Source organism: Bos indicus, chromosome 1, assembly GCF_029378745.1.
Source record: "Bos indicus isolate NIAB-ARS_2022 breed Sahiwal x Tharparkar chromosome 1, NIAB-ARS_B.indTharparkar_mat_pri_1.0, whole genome shotgun sequence".
Lineage (NCBI taxonomy): Eukaryota > Metazoa > Chordata > Mammalia > Artiodactyla > Bovidae > Bos > Bos indicus.
Window position 1 is genome coordinate 66,959,511 of NC_091760.1, and position 24,663 is coordinate 66,984,173.

The 24,663-nt window shown below is 36.9% G+C and overlaps 2 protein-coding genes and 1 long non-coding RNA gene across 5 annotated transcripts in view; 2 read left to right on the plus strand and 1 right to left on the minus strand.

Moving 5' to 3' along the window:
* The window catches only part of EAF2 (ELL associated factor 2), a 61,308-nt gene extending 49,278 nt beyond the window's left edge, over window positions 1-12,030 (plus strand). Inside the window, exon 6 of one of the 2 annotated variants that reach the window (XM_070798740.1) lies at window positions 10,927-12,030. In XM_070798740.1, coding sequence (XP_070654841.1) covers window positions 10,927-10,934 — 8 coding nt within the window. In that variant the 3' untranslated portion in view covers window positions 10,935-12,030. Of the gene's footprint in view, window positions 1-6,017; window positions 6,446-10,926 lie in introns of those variants that run through there. The other variant, XM_019954074.2, reaches the window with a different exon arrangement.
* On the minus strand, window positions 1-24,439 carry LOC139185802 (uncharacterized). The gene is made up of 2 exons (XR_011569326.1): window positions 23,149-24,439; window positions 1-1,201 (listed from the first exon to the last, which is right to left on the minus strand). It is a non-coding gene; the product is annotated as an uncharacterized lncRNA (long non-coding RNA).
* Window positions 23,013-24,663, plus strand: part of SLC15A2 (solute carrier family 15 member 2) — a 43,329-nt gene continuing 41,678 nt past the window's right edge. Inside the window, exon 1 of one of the 2 annotated variants that reach the window (XM_070797085.1) lies at window positions 23,013-23,207. In XM_070797085.1, the coding sequence (XP_070653186.1) occupies window positions 23,103-23,207 (105 nt within the window). In that variant the 5' untranslated portion in view covers window positions 23,013-23,102. The remainder of the gene's footprint in view (window positions 23,208-24,663) is intronic. The other variant, XM_070797039.1, reaches the window with a different exon arrangement.

The window sequence follows — 24,663 nt, forward strand, 5'->3', positions numbered from 1 at the left end:
TTTTCCCGGGATAGTTTTTTTTTTTTTTTTTCCCTCTCTCTCTCTCTCTTTTTTTTTCTTCTCTCTCTCTCTCTCTGGCTATCCCACAGTCTGGGTTCCTATCTCAAGTTAGTTCCCTCAGATTGCCCTCGGGGCATTCAGGCCTGATCCTTACCCTAAGCAATGCAGCCCCCGCCTCCCTGTCCAGCCCCCACTTACTAGTGGCGGATGCTAGTGTCTGGGCTGCTTCTCCACTGGGAGCTGCTGTTAGGCACGTAATCTGTGGGCTTTAATTATTTATTTATTTATTCTTCCTCCCAGTTATGTTGCCCTCTGAGATTCCAAAACTCCCCACAGACCCGCCTGTGAGAGGGTTTCCTGGTGTTTGGAAACTTCTCTCTTTTTATTTTATTTTATTTTTAAACTTTACATAATTGTATTAGTTTTGCCAAATATCAAAATGAATCCGCCACAGGTATACATGTATTCCCCATCCTGAACCCTCCCCATACCATCCTTCTGGGTCGTCCCAGTGCACTAGCCCCAAACATCCAGTATTGTGCATCGAACCTGGACTGGCATCTCATTTCATACATGATATTTTACATGTTTCAATGCCATTCTCCCAAATATTCCCACCCTCTCCCTCTCCCACAGAGTCCATAAGACTGTTCTATACATCAGTGTCTCTTTTGCTGTCTCATACACAGGGTTATTGTTACCATCTTTCTAAATTCCATATATATGCATTAGTATACTGTATTGGTGTTTTTCCTTCTGGCTTACTTCACTCTGTATAATAGGCTCCAGTTTCATCCACCTCATTAGAACTGATTCAAATGTATTCTTTTTAATGGCTGAGTTAATACTCCATTGTGTATATGTACCATAGCTTTCTTATCCATTCATCTGCTGATGGACATCTAGGTTGCTTCCATGTCCTGGCTATTATAAACAGTGCTGTGCCTGAGACGAATCTCCATCCCTACCTCTTTTGTCTCTCTTTTTATCTTCTATATTTTGTCCTACCTCCTTTCGAAGACAATGGGCTGCCTTTCTGGGTGCCTGATGTCCTCTGCCAGCATTCAGAAGTTGTTTTGTGGAATTTGCTCAGCGTTCAAATGTTCTTCCGATGAATATTTGGGGGAGAAAGTGGTCTCCCCATCCTATTCCTCCACCATTTAGGACCACCCCGTGTCTATTCAATGTTGTACTGAAGGTTCTGGAAAAATACAATAAAACAAGTAAAGGAAATGAAAGTAAGAATTGGAAACAAGAAATAAAATAATCCTTATTTGTAGATAATATAATTGTCTACATAGGAAATCCAAAGGAATCAACAAGCTATAGAAATAATAAAAGAATTTAGAAATATTTTGGATATAAAAATGTTATGGAGAGATCAGCAGCTATTTTGTTATACCAGTAATAACGAATTGGAATTTAAAAAAATAGTGAATTTCTTTTCTTGATATAATTTATCCAAACTGTAGGTTTCCTAATAAGAGGAAATAAACCCTTTTTTACTGTTACTATAGTCATCCAATTTCAACCTTAGCAGACTCAACACCCTTTTTCATAACATAATTTAAATCCCTTTTACTAACATGAAATGAATTTAATAGTTTGATATCATCTAAAAGATATACATCTTTGAAAATGATTAATATAATATTAAGACAAACATTTATAGTAAGGTAATATATATTCTATTTTGTTCAGGCATGGCCAGAAGATGTAACAAAGTGCTATATGTTTGCCCTTACTTTTAATGATTATATGTGGGATTAAGAGAAGCAAGACAATATTCAACTCATATGTTCGTAATATTTCTTATTTAACTTGTTAAAATAAGGAGTAGGAAAGTATATACATTATATTCATAGAATTGCATACACAGACACATTTTGAAGGGCGGTATTGCTGACCCACAGACATTGAGCAGCATAGATAATTGCTGTGTTTTCAAAAACAGTTTTAAAAAATCTTTGTAAGATTCTGAAAAAAAATAAAGTTTTCTTTTAGTTTATCTATCAAGGATGATAGTTACAGCCTTATAAATTTTGTGTGTCTGTGTTAGTCACTCAGTCATGTCCAACTCTTTGTGACCCCATGGACTATATAGCTCACCAGGGCTCTCTGTCTAGGAATTCTCTAGGCCAGAATACTGGAGTGAGTTGCCATTGCCTTCTCCAGGGGATCTTCCTGACCCAGGGACTGAACCCTGGTCTGTATTGCAGGCAGATTCTTTACAGTCTGAGCCACCAGAGAAGCCCTTGTAAATTTTAGAGAATTTTAAATCTATACAAAAGAATACTTTTAGTGTCTAAGAATGCAATTAGTCCTGGCCTTAAAATTACAACCAGATCTTAAAAGTACATGAACATCCAACTGGACTTTCAAAAGTTTTGCAGAATATAGAAGAGTTCTTTATTGTGCATGGCAGTTCTTGCTTTGGTAGATATTTAAGCTTCCAAAATTCCCCTTCCACAGTGTGCCACTAGCAATCTATGAAGCAGTCTGCAAGTCACTGGGACAAGCAATCTCTCACATACATTTCTGTAACATCTACTAAAGGAGCAGTATTGCTCTCATTGAGAAACATTGGTTTAGGTATCAGAATGCATTTGCTATGGGTAAACTCTTTTTCCCAAGTTGTAATTACCATTTTAATTGAAAACCTATTTTCTTTACTAAGCATCTCATATTCAAAGGCTAATCTCATATCTACATAACTGAACATTTCAACCAACAGCATTTGTAATACTGTGCTTATAACCTCCGTAGAATGAAGTCTATTAAGAAAAGTGGAACTCAGGACATTTGGGTTTCTGTCACTTGAGAATCTCATTGTACCGATATCACATAAAGTTGAACATTCTTATGCCATACAATAGTTGCATAATAAGTAGAAACTTGAGCCTTGAAAATGACAAAATGGTCCTGTGAGACCTTTAGCAGGTTTCTTTATCAAATCACATAATTAGTTCTGGAGTACATGCAATGGGCTAAGTTGTCTTACAAGTTATATAGAGCCTAAAAACTATTCCTATTAATTTGGATATTAATTTTAGAATATATCAGCTTTTGTTGATTGTGGAGTAGTTTAAAAATAGAAAAAAATTTTAGCCATTTAAATTTACTACCCAAAAGATTTATCCAATCCTATAGCTCCAAATAAACCCCCTATAATCAATGACTCCCAGATAGTTTTCAGGTCTAGCCTTACCTTGAGCTTCAGATTTATATATACAATTGTATATACCATATATACTTGAATATTTACTAGGTATTGAAAATGTACATTTTAAAAATTGAACTTGTGATTTTTCTTACATAGTCTTGTAATCTGCTGCTTCTCATCTCAGTAAATGATACCACAATTTATCCAGTTGGTAAGACCAGAAGACTTGAGGGTCATTCTTCACTTTTTTCTTTCTCTTGTGCACTAAGTCTAATACTGTTGATAGGCCTGTAAGCTCTATCTTCAGAGCAAATTATAAATCTGACCACTGATCACCACCTTCACCTGAATCACCTGAGTCTAAAACCAATATTATTTCTTCTTTCCCAGTTTTATTGAGATGTAATTGACATACAGCACTGTATAATTTTAAAGTATACAACTGTTTGACTACATACATCCCGAAATGATTACCACAAAAGTTTTAGTGAATATCCATCATCACATATAGATAAAACATCAAAGAAATAGGAAAAAAAACTTTTTTTCTTTGTGATGAGAACTCTTAGGATTTACTCTCTTAACAGTTTTCTTTTATAACACACAATAGTGTTAATTATTTTTATCATGTTATGCATTACATCCCTAGTATTTATCTTATAGCTGGAAGTTTGTACCTTTTGATTGCCTTTTAGCTAATTCCCTCATCCTCCACCCCCTACTTTCAGTAGCCACAAACCTGATTTTTTCTATGAGTTTCAATATATTTATTAAATATATATGTTACATCTATATATTTAAATGTGATCACAATGAAAAGTCTAGTTGTCATCCATCACCATAGAAAGATGTAACATAGTTGTTGACTATATTCTTCCTACTGTAAATTTCAAACTTGTAACATATATTTTATAACTGAGAGTTTATACAACTTGCTCTCCTTCACCTTTTTCTCTCCTCACTCTACCCACCTCCACTTTGGCACCTGTTTCAGTATTTGTCACTCTGTTTCTCTGTACATTTGTTCATTTGTTTTGTTCTTTAGATTCTACATATAAATGAAATCATACAGTATTTGTCTCTCTCAAAGACAATATTTTATCTTACATGAGAAACTGTATAGACTCATAACTAAATGTCCTCCCTGATTCCATATTTCTTCCACACCATTATAGTCTGTTCACTGATATACAGTGTTTAAGTCAGTTGCCTTTTTAAAATTTTCTAATGAATTGAAAGTGAAAGTCGCTTAGTCGTGTCCGACTCTTTGAGACCCCATGGACTATATACAGCCCATGGAATTCTCCAGGCCAAAATACTGGAGTGGGTAGCCTTTTCCTTCTCCAGGGGATCTTCCCAAATCAGGGCTTGAACCCAGGTCTCCCTCTTCACAGGCAGATTCTTTACCAGCTGAGCCACCAGGGAAACCCAATAATACTGAAGGGGGTAGCTTATCCCTTCTCCAGCAGATCTTCCCGACCCAGGAATTGAACCAGGATCTCCTGCATTGCAGGAGGATTCTTTACCAGCTTGAGCTACAATGAATTGAGTTCCCATTATATTTCAAACAAAATTCAAAGGTTCTACCATGACCTACACACTATTTGTTGTTAAGTCACTAAGTCGTGTCCAACTCTTTTGCGACCCCATGAAGTGTAGTCCACCAGACCCTTCTCTCCATGGGATTTCCCAGCAAGAATGCTGGTGAGTTACCAGTCCTTCTCCTGTGGTCTTCTGGATATCTTTATGACCTATTTCCTAACATTCTTTTCCTCATTCTTTCTAGTCTAGCCAGAGTGGTATTCTTGCTGTCTGAGAACACAAAAAGCATGCTTCCGCCTTGGGGCATTTATATTTGCTTTTTCCTGATCCTGGACAGTTTCCTCCATACTCATGTATTTTCATGCGTCTCTCCCTACATTTGGATTTCTAATGTCCCACCCTGAGGAGGCTTTCCTAACTCCCCTATCTAAAATATTACCTCCCACCCTCTTTCCATACCCGTCTAAATTGCATAATATTTATCTCTACTTAGGATAAATATTACATAATATATGTGTTTATTGTTTGTCTCCTCCACTGGAATATAAGTTCCATGCTGTAAGCACGTGGATGAATTACGAAAGATTCAATGATGAGTTACTCTTAACATATACTACTTAATGACTGAATTTGAAATAATTACACAACTCTCTTTCACTCTTCGAAATAGTCTGATCTTCTAAACCAATGGTCCCCAACCTTTTTGGCACTAGGGACAAGTTTTGTGGAAGACAGTTTTTCCACAGTCAGTGTCAGGGGTGGGGGGAATGGTTTGGGATGATTCAAGCACAACACATTAGAGTTATTTTGCCACCGCTGATCTGACAAGAGGCAGAACTCAGGAGGGAATGTGAAGGTGGGGAGTGGCTGCAGAAATAAAGCTTCGCTCACTCCCTCACTCGCCACTCACCTCCTGCTGTGTGGCCAGCTCTTAACGGGCCACGGACCAAAACCTGTTCTTGGCCCCGGCCATTGGCAACCCCTATACTAAACTACATTTTCTCATTTCTTATGTAATTAAGTCAGTGGTATAAAAGAAGGGTGATGTTGGTGTGTGAAAGAAGACTAAAATAGACACCAAGTGATACTAAAACTGTGCTGAAGATTAATGGTTTGTCTTTTCTTTACAGGCATTATTAATTAGTTACTACTGATGTGACTAATAATCAGATTGCTTATTCTATAATTTAAGAATGTAATGCTGACTAAACAGGATCACCTTGGGGTTATATATTGCAAAATATCTGTGTTATCAAAAAACATTAAAATATTAAATATTTGATTACTAGAGTTTTGCTTTTTTTTATTTTAGGAAATGATTTGCAGCTGAGTGAATCAGGAAGTGACAGTGATGACTGAAGAAATATTCAGCTATAAGTGTAAAATTTGCAAGATGTGATAATTTATCTTAGGAATAAAAATTTCTAAGACTGAGGAAAATGTATCCTAACTTTGATAATAAATTTAATCTGATTCAGAATTTTCAGTTGATGTTACATTTTTTACCTTTTATGGGTACCAGCATTTTCATGTGTTTTTATTTAATCTTAACAAAACTCTCATGAAGTTTTACAGATGAGAAAACAAACTCAGAGTTTAAGTTACTTGCCCATGTATTGTTAGTTAACCAGTGGCAGATCAGGTGTTCTAAAGTTCAAGTTCACTGTTCTGTTTTACCACACTCCTGTCTTCAATTGTGAAATGTCAAAACTTGATTTGTAATAAACGTCCTGGTTTTAATTATGTCTCTGAACCTTTCTGATATTCCTTAAATTTTGGTTGAAAATTAAGCTAAAATTGAGGGTTAAGATGAAGCTAAGTAGTTGTTTTAATGAAATTGTTATTGCTCACATATTTTATCATTTTCTTATCTCTTTGATATTGTTTAATCCTTTTATTTTGCTTTTAAGATAAAAATAAGCAGTTATGTTAATGAGATAAATACTTAATCTTTATACCTGTAACATTTTTGAATTTGAGGGAAATATAAACACCAGATGGAGAGTCACTAATGAACAGCAAGTTTTTTATTTAATTAATAAACTTTATTTTGAAGAACAGTTTTAGTTTCACAGCAAAATTGAGCAGAAAGTACAGAGACTTCTCATATACTTCCTCTTCCCATACATGCATAATCTCCCCTACTATGAACATCCTGCACCAGATTGGTCCCTTTTTAAATAATTGATGAACCTACATTCACACATCATCATCTAAAGTCCGTATTTTACATTAGAGTTCACTCTTTGTGTTGTATATTCTATGGGTGTTACCAAATGTATGATTGCACCTTTGTCCACCATTGTAGTATCATACAGGGTGGTTTCACTGCCCTAAAAATCCTATGCTCTGCCAGTTCATTCCTCCATATCCCAACCCCTGTCAATCACTGATCTTTTGACTGTCTCAGTTTTGCCTTTACCAGAATATCTTATAATTGGAATCAGACATTATGCAGCCTTTTCAGATTGGTTCTTTCACCTACGTACTTAAAGTTTCCTTGATGTCTTGTTCATGGCTTGGTATGCACCTAAGTTTCCTCCATGTCTTATTCATTTCTTTTTAGTGCAAATAATATTATATTATGTAGATGTAATGTTATGTATCCACTAACTTACTGAAGGAATCTTGGTTACTTCCAAGTTTTGGAAATTATGAAAAAAAATTTTATTAAACATTACCTCTTATCATAGGAAGTTTTCTAGCTATATATATATGTATATAAGTATATGTATGTATAAATATACATACATGTATGTGTGTGTACACTGATAGATGTCAGGCGAGTGTATTCTCCTCAGTTCTGTCTCCTCTCAACAAAAATTTGAATCAACGGATGTTAAAGCCCTCAGCGCGTCACAGCTCTCAGACAGACCATGTTATAGATCTCGGGTCTTGGACAGACCGTGTTATAGCTCTTAGACAGATCAGTGTTACAGCTTTGTGTTACAGCTCAATTTTATTTAGAAAATAGCAGGAAAATACATCCTCGAGGGATGAGGGCATGCTGACCCAAAGACATGAAGAGAAGAGAGAGGGACGAAAGAGAGAGAGAGAGAGAGAGAGAGAGAATGAGCACGTGTGTGGGAGAGGTGAAAGGGAGGCCTCTGGCCCTTTGGCTCCTCTTTTTATGTTTTTTCCTCCCCCCGGGCCTGCCCTATGTAAATTGGGCTAGCCAGGAGTGCTATTTTTTCTACCTGAGGCCCTCACTCTGGTCTCGGACCTTCCTTTGTTCTATTTTCACAGGCTTTTCCCTTCCTTGTCTTTTAGCCACTGCCATTCTGAACTCCATAACTCATCTCTTCCCCCTTTTATTATTTCCCACATAAGTTAAACATGTTCTTAAAGATCATTTTGATGGATTGAATACATAGTATATCATTCTCTATACCCCACTCATTTAAATATGAGTAGCTTAGAGAGGAATGAGATAATATCTTCTTTGCTTCAGTTATCTCCTTATTTGATTCATTTTCAGACATTAAAATATAGGGAGCTGTGGATGAGACAAGTTCTCAGATATGACATTCTCTGCCAGAACAATCTTCACATGATTCTAAGCACATATATTTTTTCTCCAAGCTTTATAGAGAAATAATTGACATATAACATTGTATAATTTTAAGCTGTATAGTGTGATGATTTGATATGTGTTTATATGAAATGATTATTAAAGTTAGTTAACATAATCTCATTATTCTTTTAGCTTGACCTTTCTGAGTGGTTTGATGAAACTGATAATAAAAGTATCAAAGTAGTGAAAGTAAATTGGCTACAAAGGAACAAAAATCAGTGGCTTTGAAGGATTCCAGAACACTACACTGAAACTCTAAAGTTAGTAAAATTGCATCTGTACAAGGGTATGAGTGTGACCTATGAATTACTTATTCATCAAGTATTATCATCCACAGTTTGGTAAGACGGCACTCTTAGACATGTCAGAATTCAGTAATTATATTATTTACATACCATTGATGTAAAATTTAGATTAATAATTTTCAATGTGTTAAGATGAATGAAAATTAGCAACTCAAGAATGGAAAAAAATATTATAAAAATATATTCTAAAAAGGTTGGCAGCTTCTTCAAAGGGACTGGCAAAATTCATAGTTCAGTTGAGTCACTCAGTCATGTCCGACTTTTTGCAACCCCATGAACTGTAGCACACCAGGCCTCCTGTCCATCACCAACTCCCGGAGTCCACCCAAACTCATGTCCATTGAATCGGTGATGCCATCCAACCGTCTTATCCTCTGTCATCCCCTTCTCCTCCTGCCCTCAATCTTTCCCAGCATCAGGGTCTTTTCCAGTGAGTCAGCTCTTCACATCAGGTGGCCAAAGTATTGGAGTGTCAGCTTCAACATCAGTCCTTCCAAAGAACACCCAGGATTGATCTCCTTTAGGATGGACTGGTTGGATCTCCTTGCAGTCCAAGGGACTCTCAAGAGTCTTCTCCAACACCACAGTTCAAAAGCATCAATTCATGGCACTCAGCTTTCTTCACAGTCCAACTCTCATATCCATACATGACTACTGGAAAAACCATAGCCTTGACTAGATGGACCTTTGTTGACAAAGTAATGTCTCTGCTTTTTAATATGCTGTCTAGGTTGGTCATAACTTTCCTTCCAAGGAGTAAGCGTCTTTTAATTTCATGGCTTCAGTCACCATCTGTAGTGATTTTGGAGCCCCCCAAAATAAAGTCTGACACTGTTTCTACTGTTTCTCCATCTATTTGCCATGAAGTGATGGGACCGGATGCCATGATCTTCGTTTTCTGAATGTTGAGCTTTAAGCCAACTTGTTCACTCTCCAATTTCACTTTAATCAAGAGGCTCTTTAGTTCTTCTTCACTTTCTGCCATAAGGGTGGTGTCATCTGCATATCTGAGGTTATTGATATTTCTCCCGGCAATCTTGATTCCAGCTTGTGCTTCTTCCAGCCTGGCATTTCTCATGATGTACTCTGCATAGAAGTTAAATAAGCATGGTGACAATATACAGCCTTGATGTACTCCTTTTCCTATTTGGAACCAACGTGTTGTTCCATGTCTAACTGTTGCTTCCTGACCTGCTTACAGGTTTCTCAAGAGGCAGGTCAGGTGGTCTGGTATTCCCATCTCCTTCAGAATTTTCCACAGTTTATTGTGATCCACACAGTCAAAGGCTTTGGCATAATCAATAAAGCAGAAATAGATGTTTTTCTGGAACTCTCTTGCTTTTTCCATGATCCAGTGGATGTTGACAATTTGATCTCTGGTTCTGCTGCCTTTTCTAAAATCAGCATGAACATCTGGAAGTTCACAGTTCACGTCTTGCTGAAGCCTGGCTTGGAGAATTTTGAGCATTACTTTACTAGCGTGTGAGATGAGTGCAGTTGTGTGGTAGTTTGAGCATTCTTTGGCATTCCCTTTCTTTGGGATTGGAATGAAAACTGACCTTTTCCGGTCCTGTGGCCACTGCTGAGTTTCCCAAATTTGCTGGCATATTGAGTGCAGCACTTTCACAGCATTATCTTTTAGGATTTGAAATAGCTCAACTAGAATTCCATCACCTTATCATCAATTCATAGTCGTAGTATAATATATAATGTATGTAATGTATTATATATATTATAAGTAAGTAAATATTTATTAAAAAAAATATATAATCTTATCTGGGTGGTGGTTGTGTGAGTTATACATATGTAGAAAATACTACAGTCTTACACTTAAGATTTGTGCCTTTTAAGTTACATTTTAAAAGTCCACAAACAAAATCAGTAAAAAACTATTAGCAACGTAGAGGGCAGAAGAGAATTAATATAAATGATATAAAAGTAGATCTTATAAGCTTATAAGAAGAGGACAAACAACTCAATAGAAAACAGGGAAATGAATCGGCAGTTCTAAAAATTATGAAACACTTTTTGTCACAGAAATATTACTTCCAGAAATTCATTCTACAGATACATTTGACTAATTTGCAAGGTTATTACTGCCGTATTATTTATATTGCAAAAGACTTACAATCTGAATATGAGTCTTTTTGTCATTGATTTTTGAAGTGATTTATGTAGTTTGGATACAAATCCTTTGCCAATATATGTAGTATGACTGTTTTCTACTACTTTGTGAGTTGTCTTTTTACTCTTAATGGTATCTTTTGGTGAACAAAAGTTATCAATTTTAATGCTATACCATATATTAATCGCTTATGGTTGCTATATGTCTTATTTAAAAGAATCTTAGAGGGAGGAGCCAAGATGGCGGATGAGTAGGACGGGAAGAACACTTTCTCCCCCACAAATTCATCAAAAGAGCATTTAAACGTTGAGTAAATTCCACAAAACAACTTCTGAATGCCGGCAGAGGACATCAGGCACCCAGAAAAGCAACCCAACTCTTCGAAAGGAGGTAGGAAAAAATATTAAAAACAAAAAAAAAAGAGACAAAAGAGGGAGGGACGGAGTTCCGTCCCGGGAAGGGAATCTTAAAAAGAGAGAAGGTTCCAAACACCAGGAAACCTTCTCACTGCCAAATCTGTGCCGAGCTTTGGAAGCACAGAGGGCAACATAACAGGGAGAAAAAATAAATAAACAATTAAAACTTGCAGATTGCGAGCCCTACGGTAACTCCCCCAGCGGAGAAGCAGCACAGACGCCTGCATCCGCCATTAGCAAGCCGGGGCTGGGCAGGGAGGCGTGGCGTGGGCTGTATCGCTGAGAGTAAGAATCTGGCCTGAATACCCTGAGCGCTATCTGAGCGAAATAATTTGGGCTAGCAAACCAGACTGTGGGATATCTACCACGCGAAAAGCCAGCCCTAACCTAAGACCGCCAGGCCCGCGCACGGAACAAAGGACTGAACAGAGATAGCCGGCTGCAGATCTTCCCCCTCCGGTGACAGGCAGCCAGAGCCGGAAGGGGGCAATCGCAGCCCCAGAGAGACATTATCTATAAAACTGTAAGCAGGCTTCTTTGCTAACTAAAACTTCTTGGGGGTCTGGACGGTCAACATCTGCCTGAGAAGGTGCGCCGGTTTTATACCCAGATAACCGAGTGGCGGGGAGGCGATAAGTCGCAGCATTGGCGCTCGCCAAACACCTCATCACCTGAGCTGCTCGGACCTGGGAAGAGCACAAAACGCAGGCCCAACTGAGTCTGTGCCTCTGAGGACTACCCGAGTGCCTGAAGCTGAGTGGCTTGGACCTGGGAGGTGCATGCAGCCCAGGGCCAGCCTCGGATTGTTCCCGGCGGAACAACCTAGAGTCCGAGCAGTGTGGACAGGGAGGCTACACGCGCCGTGAGCGGGGGCAGACCCAGGGTGGCTGAGGCACTGCGAGCCCACGCCAGTGTTATTTGTTTGCAGCATCCCTCCCTCCCTCCCTCCCCACAGCGCGACTGAACAAGTAAGCCTAAAAAAAAAAAAAAAAAAGTGTCCTCCAACCGTGCCCTTTGTGTCAGGGCGGAAACCAGATACTGAAGAGACTAGCAAACAGAAGAAGATATAACAGAGGGAAACGCCTTGGAAGCTACAGTCAATAGATCAAAACCCTGTGGTTACTACGGACTACATAGGAAGGGGCCTATAGATCTTGAGAAATATAAATCTGACCAAGGAACTAGCCAAAAATGAACTGAACCCACAACACCCACACACAAAAAACAAAAAAGTCCTAGATATATTGTTATAATTTTTACGATCATTCTTTCTTTTTTTTTTAATTAAAAAAAATTTTTTAAGTCCTCTATTGTTCCTTTAATTTTCACTTTTATAACCTATTACTTTGCAAAAAAAAAAAAAAAGACCCTATTTTTTTCTTCTTAAGCAAACTTCATATATATATATTTTATAATTTTTTGACCTTGTTTTTTTTTTGTTGTTTTTGTTTTTTTCTTCTTTTCTTTAACATTGTATTTTTGAAATTCCAAACTCTACTCTAGATTTTTAATTTTCGCTTTTTGGTATATGTTATCAATTTTGTACCTATAGTTTTTTTTTTATATAATTTCTGTGACTTTTTTTTTTCTTCTTCTCTGTTTCTTTCTCTTCTTCTTTTATATAACATTGTATATCTGATTTTTAATTTATGCTTTTTGGTATTTGATATCAATTTTGTACCTGTATTTTCTTTATAATTTTTGTGACATTGTTTGTATTTGTTTGTTTGTTTTCTCTCTTTATTTTTTTCTTCTTCTTTTTTTTTTTTTTAACATTGTATTTTTGAAATTCCAAACTCTACTCTAGATTTTTAATTTATGCTTTCTGGTATTAGTTATCAATTTTGTACCTGTACTTTCTTTATAATTTTCGCGACCTTGTTTGTTTTTGTTTGTTTGTTTTTTCTCTCTTTCTTTTCCTTCTTCTTTTCTTTAACATCGTATTTTTGAAATTCCAAACTCTACTCTAGATTTTTAATTTTTGCTTTTATGTATTTGTTACCAATTTTGTACCTTTAAGGACCCAATCTTCAGGACCCATTTTTCACTAGGGAGTGAGATTACTGGCTTGACTGCTCTCTCTCCCTTTGGACTCTCCTTTTTCTCCACCAGGTCGCCTGTGTCTCCTCCCTAACCCCTCTCTACTCTACCCAACTCTGTGAATTTCTGTATGTTCCAGACGGTAGAGAACACTTAGGGAACTGATTACTGCCTGGATCTGTCTCCCTCCTATTCATTCCCCCCTTTTATCCTTCTGGCCACCTCTGTTACCTTCCTCCTTCTTCTCTTCTCTGTATAACCCTGTGAAAATCTCTGAGTGGTCCAGTTGTGGAGTGCACATAAGGAAGTGACTACTGGCTAGCCCACTCTCTCCACTATTGATTCACCTCATCTCATCTGAGTCACCTCTAACTCCCTCCTCCCTCTTCTCTTCTCCGTGTAACCCTGTGAACCTCTCTGAATGACCCTCACTGTAGAGAAACTTTTCATCTTTAATGTAGATGTTTTATCAATGGTGCTGTATAGAAGGAGAAGTTTTGAAACTACTGTAAAAATAAGACCGATAACCAGAAGCAGGAGACTTAAGTCCAAACCCTGACTCCAGGGAACTCCTGACTCCAAGGAACATTAATTGACAGGAGCTCATCAAATGCCTTCATACCGACACTGAAACCAAGCACCACACAAGGGCCAATAAGTTCCAGGGCAAGACATACCAAGCAAATTCTCCAGCAAAAAAGGAACACAGCCCTGAGCTTCAAGATACAGGCTGCCCAAAGTCACCCCAAAACTATAGACATCTCATAACTCATTACTGGACATTTCATTGCACTCCAGAGAGAAGAAACACAGCTCCACCCACCAGAACACCGACACAAGCTTCCCTAACCAGGAAACCTTGATAAGCCACCTGTGCAAACCCACACACAGTGAGGAAATGCCACAATAAAGAGAACTCCACAAACTGCCAGAATACAGAAAGGACACCCCAAACTCAGCAATTTAAACAAGATGAAGAGACAGAGGAATACTCAGCAGATAAAGGAACAGGATAAATACCCACCAAACCAAACAAAAGAGGAAGAGATAGGGAATCTACCTGATAAAGAATTCCGAATAATGATAGTGAAATTGATCCAAAATCTTGAAACTAAAATGGAATCACAGATAAATAGCCTGGAGACAAGGATTGAGAAGATGCAAGAAAGGTTTAACAAGGACCTAGAAGAAATAAAAAAGAGTCAATATATAATGAATAATGCAATAAGTGAAATTAAAAACACTCTGGAGGCAACAAATAGTAGAATAACAGAGGCAGAAGACAGGATTAGTGAATTAGAAGATAGAATGGTAGAAATAAATGAATCAGAGAGGATAAAAGAAAAACGAATTAAAAGAAATGAGGACAATCTCAGAGACCTCCAGGACAATATTAAACGCTACAACATTCGAATCATAGGGGTTCCAGAAGAAGAAGACAAAAAGAAAGACCATGAGAAAATACTTGAGGAGATAATAGTGGAAAACTTCCCTAAAATGGGGAAGGAAATAATCACCCAAGTACAAGAAACCCAGAGAGTCCCAAACAGGATAAACCCAAGGAGAAACACCCCAAGACACATATTAATCAAATTAACAAAGATCAAACACAAAGAACAAATATTAAAAGCAGCAAGGGAAAAACAACAAATAACACACAAGGGGATTCCCATAAGGATAACAGCTGATCTTTCAATAGAAACTCTTCAAGCCAGGAGGGAATGGCAAGACATACTTAAAATGATGAAAGAAAATAACCTACAGCCCAGATTATTGTACCCAGCAAGGATCTCATTCAAGTATGAAGGAGAAATCAAAAGCTTTTCAGACAAGCAAAAGCTGAGAGAATTCTGCACCACCAAACCAGCTCTCCAACAAATACTAAAGGATATTCTCTAGACAGGAAACACAAAAACGGTGTATAAATTCGAACCCAAAACAATAAAGTAAATGGCAACGGGATCATACTTATCAGTAATTACCTTAAACGTAAATGGGTTGAATGCCCCAACCAAAAGACAAAGACTGGCTGAATGGATACAAAAACAAGACCCCTACATATGTTGTCTACAAGAGACCCACCTCAAAACAGGGGACACATACAGACTGAAAGTGAAGGGCTGGAAAAAGATTTTCCATGCAAATAGGGACCAAAAGAAAGCAGGAGTAGCAATACTCATATCAGATAAAATAGACTTTAAAACAGAGGCTGTGAAAAGAGACAAAGAAGGTCACTACATAATGATCAAAGGATCAATCCAAGAAGAAGATATAACAATTATAAATATATATGCACCCAACACAGGAGCACCACAGTACGTAAGACAAATGCTAACAAGTATGAAAGGAGAAATTAACAGTAACACAATAATAGTGGGAGACTTTAATACCCCACTTACACCTATGGATAGATCAACTAAACAGAAAATTAACAAGGAAACACAAACTTTAAACGATACAATAGACCAGTTAGACCTAATTGATATCTATAGGACATTTCATCCCAAAACAATGAATTTCACCTTTTTCTCAAGCACACATGGAACCTTCTCCAGGATAGATCACATCCTGGGCCATAAAGCTAGCCTTGGTAAATTCAAAAAAATAGAAATCATTCCAAGCATTTTTTCTGACCACAATGCAGTAAGATTAGATCTCAATTACAGGAGAAAAACTATTAAAAATTCCAACATATGGAGGCTGAACAACACACTGCTGAATAACCAACAAATCACAGAAGAAATCAAAAAAGAAATCAAAATTTGCATAGAAACGAATGAAAATGAAAACACAACAACCCAAAACCTGTGGGACACGGTAAAAGCAGTCCTAAGGGGAAAGTTCATAGCAATACAGGCACACCTCAAGAAACAAGAAAAAAGTCAAATAAATAACCTAACTCTACACCTAAAGCAACTAGAAAAGGAAGAAATGAAGAACCCCAGGGTTAGTAGAAGGAAAGAAATCTTAAAAATTAGAGCAGAAATAAATGCAAAAGAAACAAAAGAGACCATAGCAAAAATCAACAAAGCCAAAAGCTGGTTCTTTGAAAGGATAAATAAAATTGACACACCATTAGCCAGACTCATCAAGAAACAAAGGGAGAAAAATCAAATCAACAAAATTAGAAACGAAAATGGAGAAATCACAACAGACAACACAGAAATACAAAGGATCATAAGAGACTACTATCAACAATTATATGCCAATAAAATGGACAACGTGGAAGAAATGGACAAATTCTTAGAAAAGTACAACTTTCCAAAACTGGACCAGGAAGAAATAGAAAATCTTAACAGACCCATCACAAGCACGGAAATTGAAACTGTAATCAAAAATCTTCCAGCAAACAAAAGCCCCGGTCCAGACGGCTTCACAGCTGAATTCTACCAAAAATTTAGAGAAGAGCTAACACCTATCCTGCTCAAACTCTTCCAGAAAATTGCAGAGGAAGGTAAACTTCCAAACTCATTCTATGAGGCCAGCATCACCCTAATACCAAAACCTGACAAAGATGCCACAAAAAAAGAAAACTACAGGCCAATATCACTGATGAACATAGATGCAAAAATCCTTAACAAAATTCTAGCAATCAGAATCCAACAACACATTAAAAAGATCATACACCATGACCAAGTGGGCTTTATCCCAGGGATGCAAGGATTCTTCAATATCCGCAAATCAATCAATGTAATACACCACATTAACAAATTGAAAAATAAAAACCATATGATTATCTCAATAGATGCAGAGAAAGCCTTTGACAAAATTCAACATCCATTTATGATAAAAACTCTCCAGAAAGCAGGAATAGAAGGAACATACCTCAACATAATAAAAGCTATATATGACAAACCCACAGCAAACATTATCCTCAATGGTGAAAAATTGAAAGCATTTCCTCTAAAGTCAGGAACAAGACAAGGGTGCCCACTTTCACCATTACTATTCAACATAGTTTTGGAAGTTTTGGCCACAGCAATCAGAGCAGAAAAAGAAATAAAAGGAATCCAAATTGGAAAAGAAGAAGTAAAACTCTCACTATTTGCAGATGACATGATCCTCTACAGAGAAAACCCTAAAGATTCCACCAGAAAATTACTAGAACTAATCAATGACTATAGTAAAGTTGCAGGATATAAAATCAACACACAGAAATCCCTTGCATTCCTATACACTAATAATGAGAAAACAGAAAGAGAAATTAAGGAAACAATTCCATTCACCATTGCAACGGAAAGAATAAAATACTTAGGAATATATCTACCAAAGAAACTAAAGACCTATATATAGAAAACTATAAAACACTGGTGAAAGAAATCAAAGAGGACACTAATAGATGGAGAAATATACCATGTTCATGGATTGGAAGAATCAATATAGTGAAAATGAGTATACTACCCAAAGCAATTTATAGATTCAACGCAATCCCTATCAAGCTACCAACAGTATTCTTCACAGAGCTAGAACAAATAATTTCACAATTTGTATGGAAATACAAAAAACCTCGAATAGCCAAAGCAATCTTGAGAAAGAAGAATAGAACTGGAGGAATCAACCTACCTGACTTCAGGCTCTACTACAAAGCCAGAGTTATCAAGACAGTATGGTACTGGCACAAAGACAGAAATATTGATCAATGGAATAAAATAGAAAGCCCAGAGATAAATCCACGCACATATGGACACCTTATCTTTGACAAAGGAGGCAAGAATATACAATGGATTAAAGACAATCTCTTTAACAAGTGGTGCTGGGAAATCTGGTCAACCACTTGTAAAAGAATGAAACTGGACCACTTTCTAACACCATACACAAAAATAAACTCAAAATGGATTAAAGATCTCAATGTAAGACCAGAAACTATAAAACTCCTAGAGGAGAACATAGGCAAAACACTCTCTGACATACATCACAGCAGGATCCTCTATGACCCACCTCCCAGAATATTGGAAATAAAAGCAAAAATAAACAAATGGGACCTAATTAACCTTAAAAGCTTCTGCACATCAAAGGAAACTATTAGCAAGGTGAAAAGACAGCCTTCAGAATGGGAGAAAATAATAGCAAATGAAGCAACCGACAAACAACTAATCTCAAAAATATACAAGCAACTCCTACAGCTCAACTCCAGAAAAATAAACGACCCAATCAAAAAATGGGCCAAAGAACTAAATAGACATTTCTCCAAAGAAGACATACAGATGGCTAACAAACACATGAAAAGATGCTCAACATCACTCATTATCAGAGAAATGCAAATCAAAACCACTATGAGGTACCATTTCACACCAGTCAGAATGGCTGCGATCCAAAAGTCTACAAATAATAAATGCTGGAGAGGGTGTGGAGAAAAGGGAACCCTCTTACACTGTTGGTGGGAATGCAGACTAGTACAGCCACTATGGAGAACAGTGTGGAGATTCCTTAAAAAACTGGAAATAGAACTGCCTTATGATCCAGCAACCCCACTGCTGGGCATACACACTGAGGAAACCAGAAGGGAAAGAGACACGTGTACCCCAATGTTCATCGCAGCACTGTTTATAATAGCCAAGACATGGAAGCAACCTAGATGCCCATCAGCAGATGAATGGATAAGAAAGCAGTGGTACATATACACAATGGAGTATTACTCAGCCATTAAAAAGAATACATTTGAATCAGTTCTAATAGGTGGATGAAACTGGAGCCTATTATACAGAGTGAAGTAAGCCAGAAGGAAAAACATAAATACAGTATACTAACGCATATATATGGAATTTAGAAAGATGGTAACAATAACCCGGTGTACGAGACAGCAAAAGAGACACTGGTGTATAGAACAGTCTTATGGACTCTGTGGGAGAGGGAGAGGGTGGGAAGATTTGGGAGAATGGCAATGAAACATGTAAAATATCATGTAGGAAATGAGTTGCCAGTCCAGGTTCGATGCACGATGCTGGATGCTTGGGGCTGGTGCACTGGGACAGCCCAGAGGGATGGTATGGGGAGGGAGGAGGGAGGAGGGTTCGGGATGGGGAACACATGTATACCTGTGGCGGATTCATTTTGATATTTGGCAAAACTAATACAATTATGTAAAGTTTAAAAATAAAATAAAATTAGAAAAAAAATAAATAAAAGAATCTTAGCTTAAAAAATGAAATCTTGGTCTAATCAGTCCAAAAGATATTCTCTTACATTGTCCTCTAAAAGCTGTATTTTTTTTAACTTCAACAGATCTGTAATCTATGTAGAATTAATCTAATCTCTCTATATGACCAACCTAGACAGTGTATTAAAAAGCAGAGACATCACTTTGCTGACAAAGGTCCATCTAGTCAAAGCTATGGTTTTTCAAGTAGTCATGTATTTGACAGTTGGACCATAAGGAAAGCTGAGCACCGAAGAGCTAATACTTTTGAACTGTGGTGTTGGAGAAGACTCTTGAGAGTCCCTTGGACGGTAAGGAGATCCAACCAGTCAACCCTAGAGATCAGTCCTGAATATTCATTGGAAGGATTGATGCTGAAGTTGAAACTCCAATACTTTGGCCACCTGATGGGAAGAGCTGACTCATTTGAAAAGACCCTGATGCTGGGAAAGATTGAAAGCAGGAGAAGGGGATGACAGAGAATGATATGGTTGGATGGCATCACCGACTCGATGGACATGAGTCTGAGCAAGCTCTGGGTGTTGGTGATGGACAGGGAAACCTGGCGTGCTGTAGTCCATGGGGTCACAAATAGTTGGACACGGCTGAGTGACAAAATTGAACTGAATATTAATGTAATCTATATATTATTTTCTTTTATGGTTTTTATTCATGATGTAAGATAAAGGTAAACATTTTTTTCCATATGAGTATCCAGATGGTATTTTTTTTAATTGAAAATAGTCATTTGTCCCATTTGTCATTGTCCCATGACACTGCTGTATCATGTTTGACCTAAATAAAGCCAAAGTATGTGTGTGGGTCTTTTTCTGAACTCTGTTCTGTTGCATTGGTTGCCTTATTTATCTTTGTGTCATTTCCACTCTGTTATAATTACTATAGCTTTATAATAGATTTCCTACTGGATAATACAAATCCTCCATTATTGTTCTTCAAGATTGCCTTGCTGTTCTTATATTTCTGCATCTCCATATGAATTTTAAAAATCAACCTTTAATTTTCTACATTCACAAAACCTGTTGGATTTTTTTGTTGCAACTATAGATTGATTTGGGGATTGCTGACATCTTACTGAGTCTTCCAAATCATGAGTATGGTATGTCTCTCCGTTTATTTAGGTCTTTAATTTCTTTCAATAATGTTTTAGAGTGTTTAATACTGATGTCTTTTTTAACTTATTTTTTAATTGTAGCATGTATTGATGTCTTAAACATCTTTCAATAGATTTATTCCGAGGTATGTTTTATGCTATTAGAGCTGGTATAATTTTAAAATTACCTTTTCTATTTGTTTTTGCTGATATTTAAATACAGTCTTTTTATGTGATGATTTTGTATTCATAGTTTGCTAAACATGTCCTCTTTTAATTTCATATTTGCCTCTTCTCTATGACTATATAAGTATCTATCATTTGAGACTTTCAGCCTCCTTTCTGTACATGACTGTAAAATATCACTCTCTTCTGTCATAATCATTGAGTCACAAATATTTTTACTCATAATTGATATTTTAGATTATTTTACTCTATTATTCTTTTTTATCTGTGAAGAGTTTTTACTCATTTCTGTTAATGAATTGCTTTTTTCTTTGATTTTTTTCCCTTTTATCTTTCTGATTTCAACTTAGCAAAAATGATGCTATACAAGAAGCATCTTGATAAAATAGAAAAGGCTCTAGAATAGGTCTTAGAGTCTGGGATTCTAGTCTGAGCTCATCTGTAATATTCTTCAGGCTAGATTAGCAGAGGGATTTCAAACCAGTGTTCACCAAATCCCTAATATAAGAATTACCAGAGATGCTTGTTAAAAATACAAGTTCTTAGCTACCTCTTTAGATTTGTGTGTGTGTGTGTCACCCTGGAAATTTATATATTGATACATAAGTACATGTACAAATATAAATATATATAAATATCCATAAGTGATTTTTATCATCAGGGAAGTTTACATGCCACAAGATTAGGATTTCTTCCATCTCTGGTATTATTTGATTCTATGAATGCTTAGCATTGTATTGCCATAATCAATGAAAAATTTCACTTAAACAAACAAGTATCAAAGATCCAATGCCAATACGCTAAAGTTTGGTATTTAGGGCACCTATGAGCACGAATGAGTTGGTGCCTTGCATACAGGTGCTATTCCATCTGCTCTGCTATATCAAATGCTATTTCAGAGGTACAGGGCCAGAGCAGGAGGAGCCATTGATATAATTAGATCTTAAAGGCATCTGTGCCTCTAGTGGTTAACTTGGCTAGTAACTTCTGACTGATCATTTGTTTTGTATCCAGTCATTAACCAAACTAGGTCAGAAAGGGCAGTACTTTCTGAAAGAATAACTACAGCTTAATCATTAATGTCACAAGCAGAAATGAAGCTGGACTCTTTGGGTAAAGGTTGACGGGAGAGAAACAGGATGAGGAGTGTAACAGAAGCTGAGAAAGAAACATGGTCATAGTCTGAGACAGAGTTTAGGGAGGAAAGAATAGAGTTTATCCTGGTCTTATTTGTCAATAGATTACTCAAGTAGGTAATGTAAGAATTTTATGAGGGATAGAATCATAGGTTCTCATATTCTAAAATAAAATAATGCATTCTCCTATTTCCTGACTTCTTTTTTGGTTTAGTCCTTATTTATCTTATTTCTCTCTAGCCATTCTTTCCTTTTCCATTTGACTGACAACTAAATGGGCGCCATACTGTTTTGTTCTTTTACCTCTTTGACTTTGCAAAAATAATAATTATTTAACAATCATGTCTGATCCTGTTCTTCCTCTGATAAGAACTAAATGTATTCTGGAGTCATTTGGAAGTCCATTCACTGAATATTAAGAAAAATGGTGTTTGTAATAGTACCTAGAAAATAACTGGTTCATAATTTTTACACAAATCAGATTTTATTTACAGATGAAAGGATAGGTTTATCTTGAAGTAAGAAAGTTACAACACAGAGAATGAATTTTAAAAGAAGAATGATTCCCGAATGTATATCACTGAACTTTTCTTTTTGTTTTCTTTAGCTCCACCTTTTTAATTGCTTATAAGACATTTCCAGTTGAACTTTACTATGTTGAAAACCAAAAATTAACATTTTTTTTGTATTTCTCCAAATTCATTTTAGAGATAACTTTCCCTTTTCAATGCATTTCAATTCTCCTACATTCCTATGTTTCTATTTCCATAGCTTCCATTCCTAAGTAATAACCACAGGCATTACTGATACTAATCTATCCATAACACCATAGTGAAAATTCCAGATCTGCCACTTGATGGCCACATGACTTTGGAAAAATTGCAATCTCTTGAGATATTAGTTCCTGTAAAGTGAGGATGGTAGTAAGAATAAGAACATAAAGATAATATATGTGTGTATACACACACACACACACATATACACAATTGGTGTGTGATAAATGGCAGCTATTATTACTCTGAAATCAGTGTTTAAATCTGTGCTCCAGTCTATGTTCTAGGCATTATATTTCTAACTACTTTTCACTCATGTGCAGTTCTCCAGCATTTTACAGTATCTCACTTCCCTGTGCTTTACCTTTTACATAAACATTCTTTTAAACTAGTCTCTGAGACCCAATAGTTTTTGTTTTTTCCATATAGCTTTCTGCTTCGTAAGAAGCTACTTAAGCCCGACACCCACAGGGTTAAAACTGGTTGCTGAAGCCACCCCCTCTTCCCCTCCCAGTCCCCCTTTTCACAGTAGCCTGGCAGCTGTCCCAACTGCCTACCAAAGCCAAATGCTTGAAGAGAGAGAGAGGAGCCAGCCATGAATCCTTTCCAGAAAAATGATTCCAAGGAAACTCTTTTTTTACCTGTCTCCACTGAAGAGGTACCGCCTCGACCCCCCAGCTTTCCAGAGAAGCCATCTCCGGTGAGTCCTGGGATTCATCTCTGCCTCTGACAGGAACAGACATACTCTGTTGGTTCTCCTCCTTGGCCCCTGGAGCTTCAGGCTGAGCTGTATTAGAGTATTAAAAACTCTTCTCTCTTGGAGTTAGAATGAACCTATAAACCAGATCTAAACAGGAGTTTCTTTCAACTTAGGAAGCAGCAGAAGGCGGTGGTCAGAGTTCTTCAGTGGATATCCAGGACTTGGCTCTATTTCATTGTATATTCTGAATTTCTCTGGGGTGGAAAAAAAAGCACTTTGCATGTCCAGGGAAACTTGGCAAGTACTCCTTTCTGGAGAACTGTGTGTGATTGTTCTTTATTTACCAAAAAACCTCCAAAACTTCAGCCTTTAGTTTCCCCTGTACACCGTCTATGCTGCACACCAAGAGAAGTTTTAGAATAGATCTAGTCTCTGTTATTGTGTTTCAGTTTACAGTGGGCGAAAGGACAGAGAAACAGGGAAGTAATAACGTTTTACTTTATATGTTAATACTTGTTAAAACATTTCCCAATTATTTTTTAATCCTCATATCAAAATCCTGTTAAGTAGAGAGGGTATAGTAATACTAGCCAGTATTTACTTAATTCTTACTTACAAGCAAAGAAGTAGCAGTATTCTAGAGGTGGGTAGTTTCTTTGGAATAACAAAACTGAAGTATAAAGCCAGGTTTAGTGACATGGCCTGGAGCAGTACGTTAACACAGTCAGTGACAGTGTTACATAGCTAATAGAAGCCGTGTTAACCAAACTTCAGGCTGTATAATTCTCAAGCTGTGAACCGGGAAAGTAAGAAGACTATTCACTGTGTCTTTTAAGAAAGTTTTTTTTATCATACATTAATGCATATTAATACTTTGGAGGGTTGTTTATGTATATCCATATATATCTATGTGGATAAAAAAAATGAACACATTAATTTATCAATCATTTATTTAGTTGTATATCTTCTGGTCCCAAATAATTTGAGGCTACTTACAAAAATGCATGTATATCTTATGAATAAGGAAAGGTAATAAAAAATCTCATGATTTGATTGAACCAAGGCCACGTATCTCCATCCCTTTCTCATGTTGGGCTATCGTAATGAGAGGGATTTGAAGTAAAACGTGATATTCCTTTTATTCTGACTGATACAGTACATGCAATAGCATAGTCCTTTTAATGCCCAAAAGGATTAGCATGAAAATATTATAGAATCTGTTTCATAGAACAAATGGACATTTAATTTGAAAAGGCTTAAGAAATCTCTGCCAAAGTTTACGGTGATCAATCATCTTAATCTTTAACAATTTGTATTGGGCTCTGTTCCTGGCAGGAAGCCTTCATATTGCTAGGATTCCTCCCATCACAGTGAATGGGGCAAGTGGGGACAGAAAGGTTAATCCACACCGTAGAGCTAAGCAGGGTACGGACATCTGAGTGTAACTACCTGGACA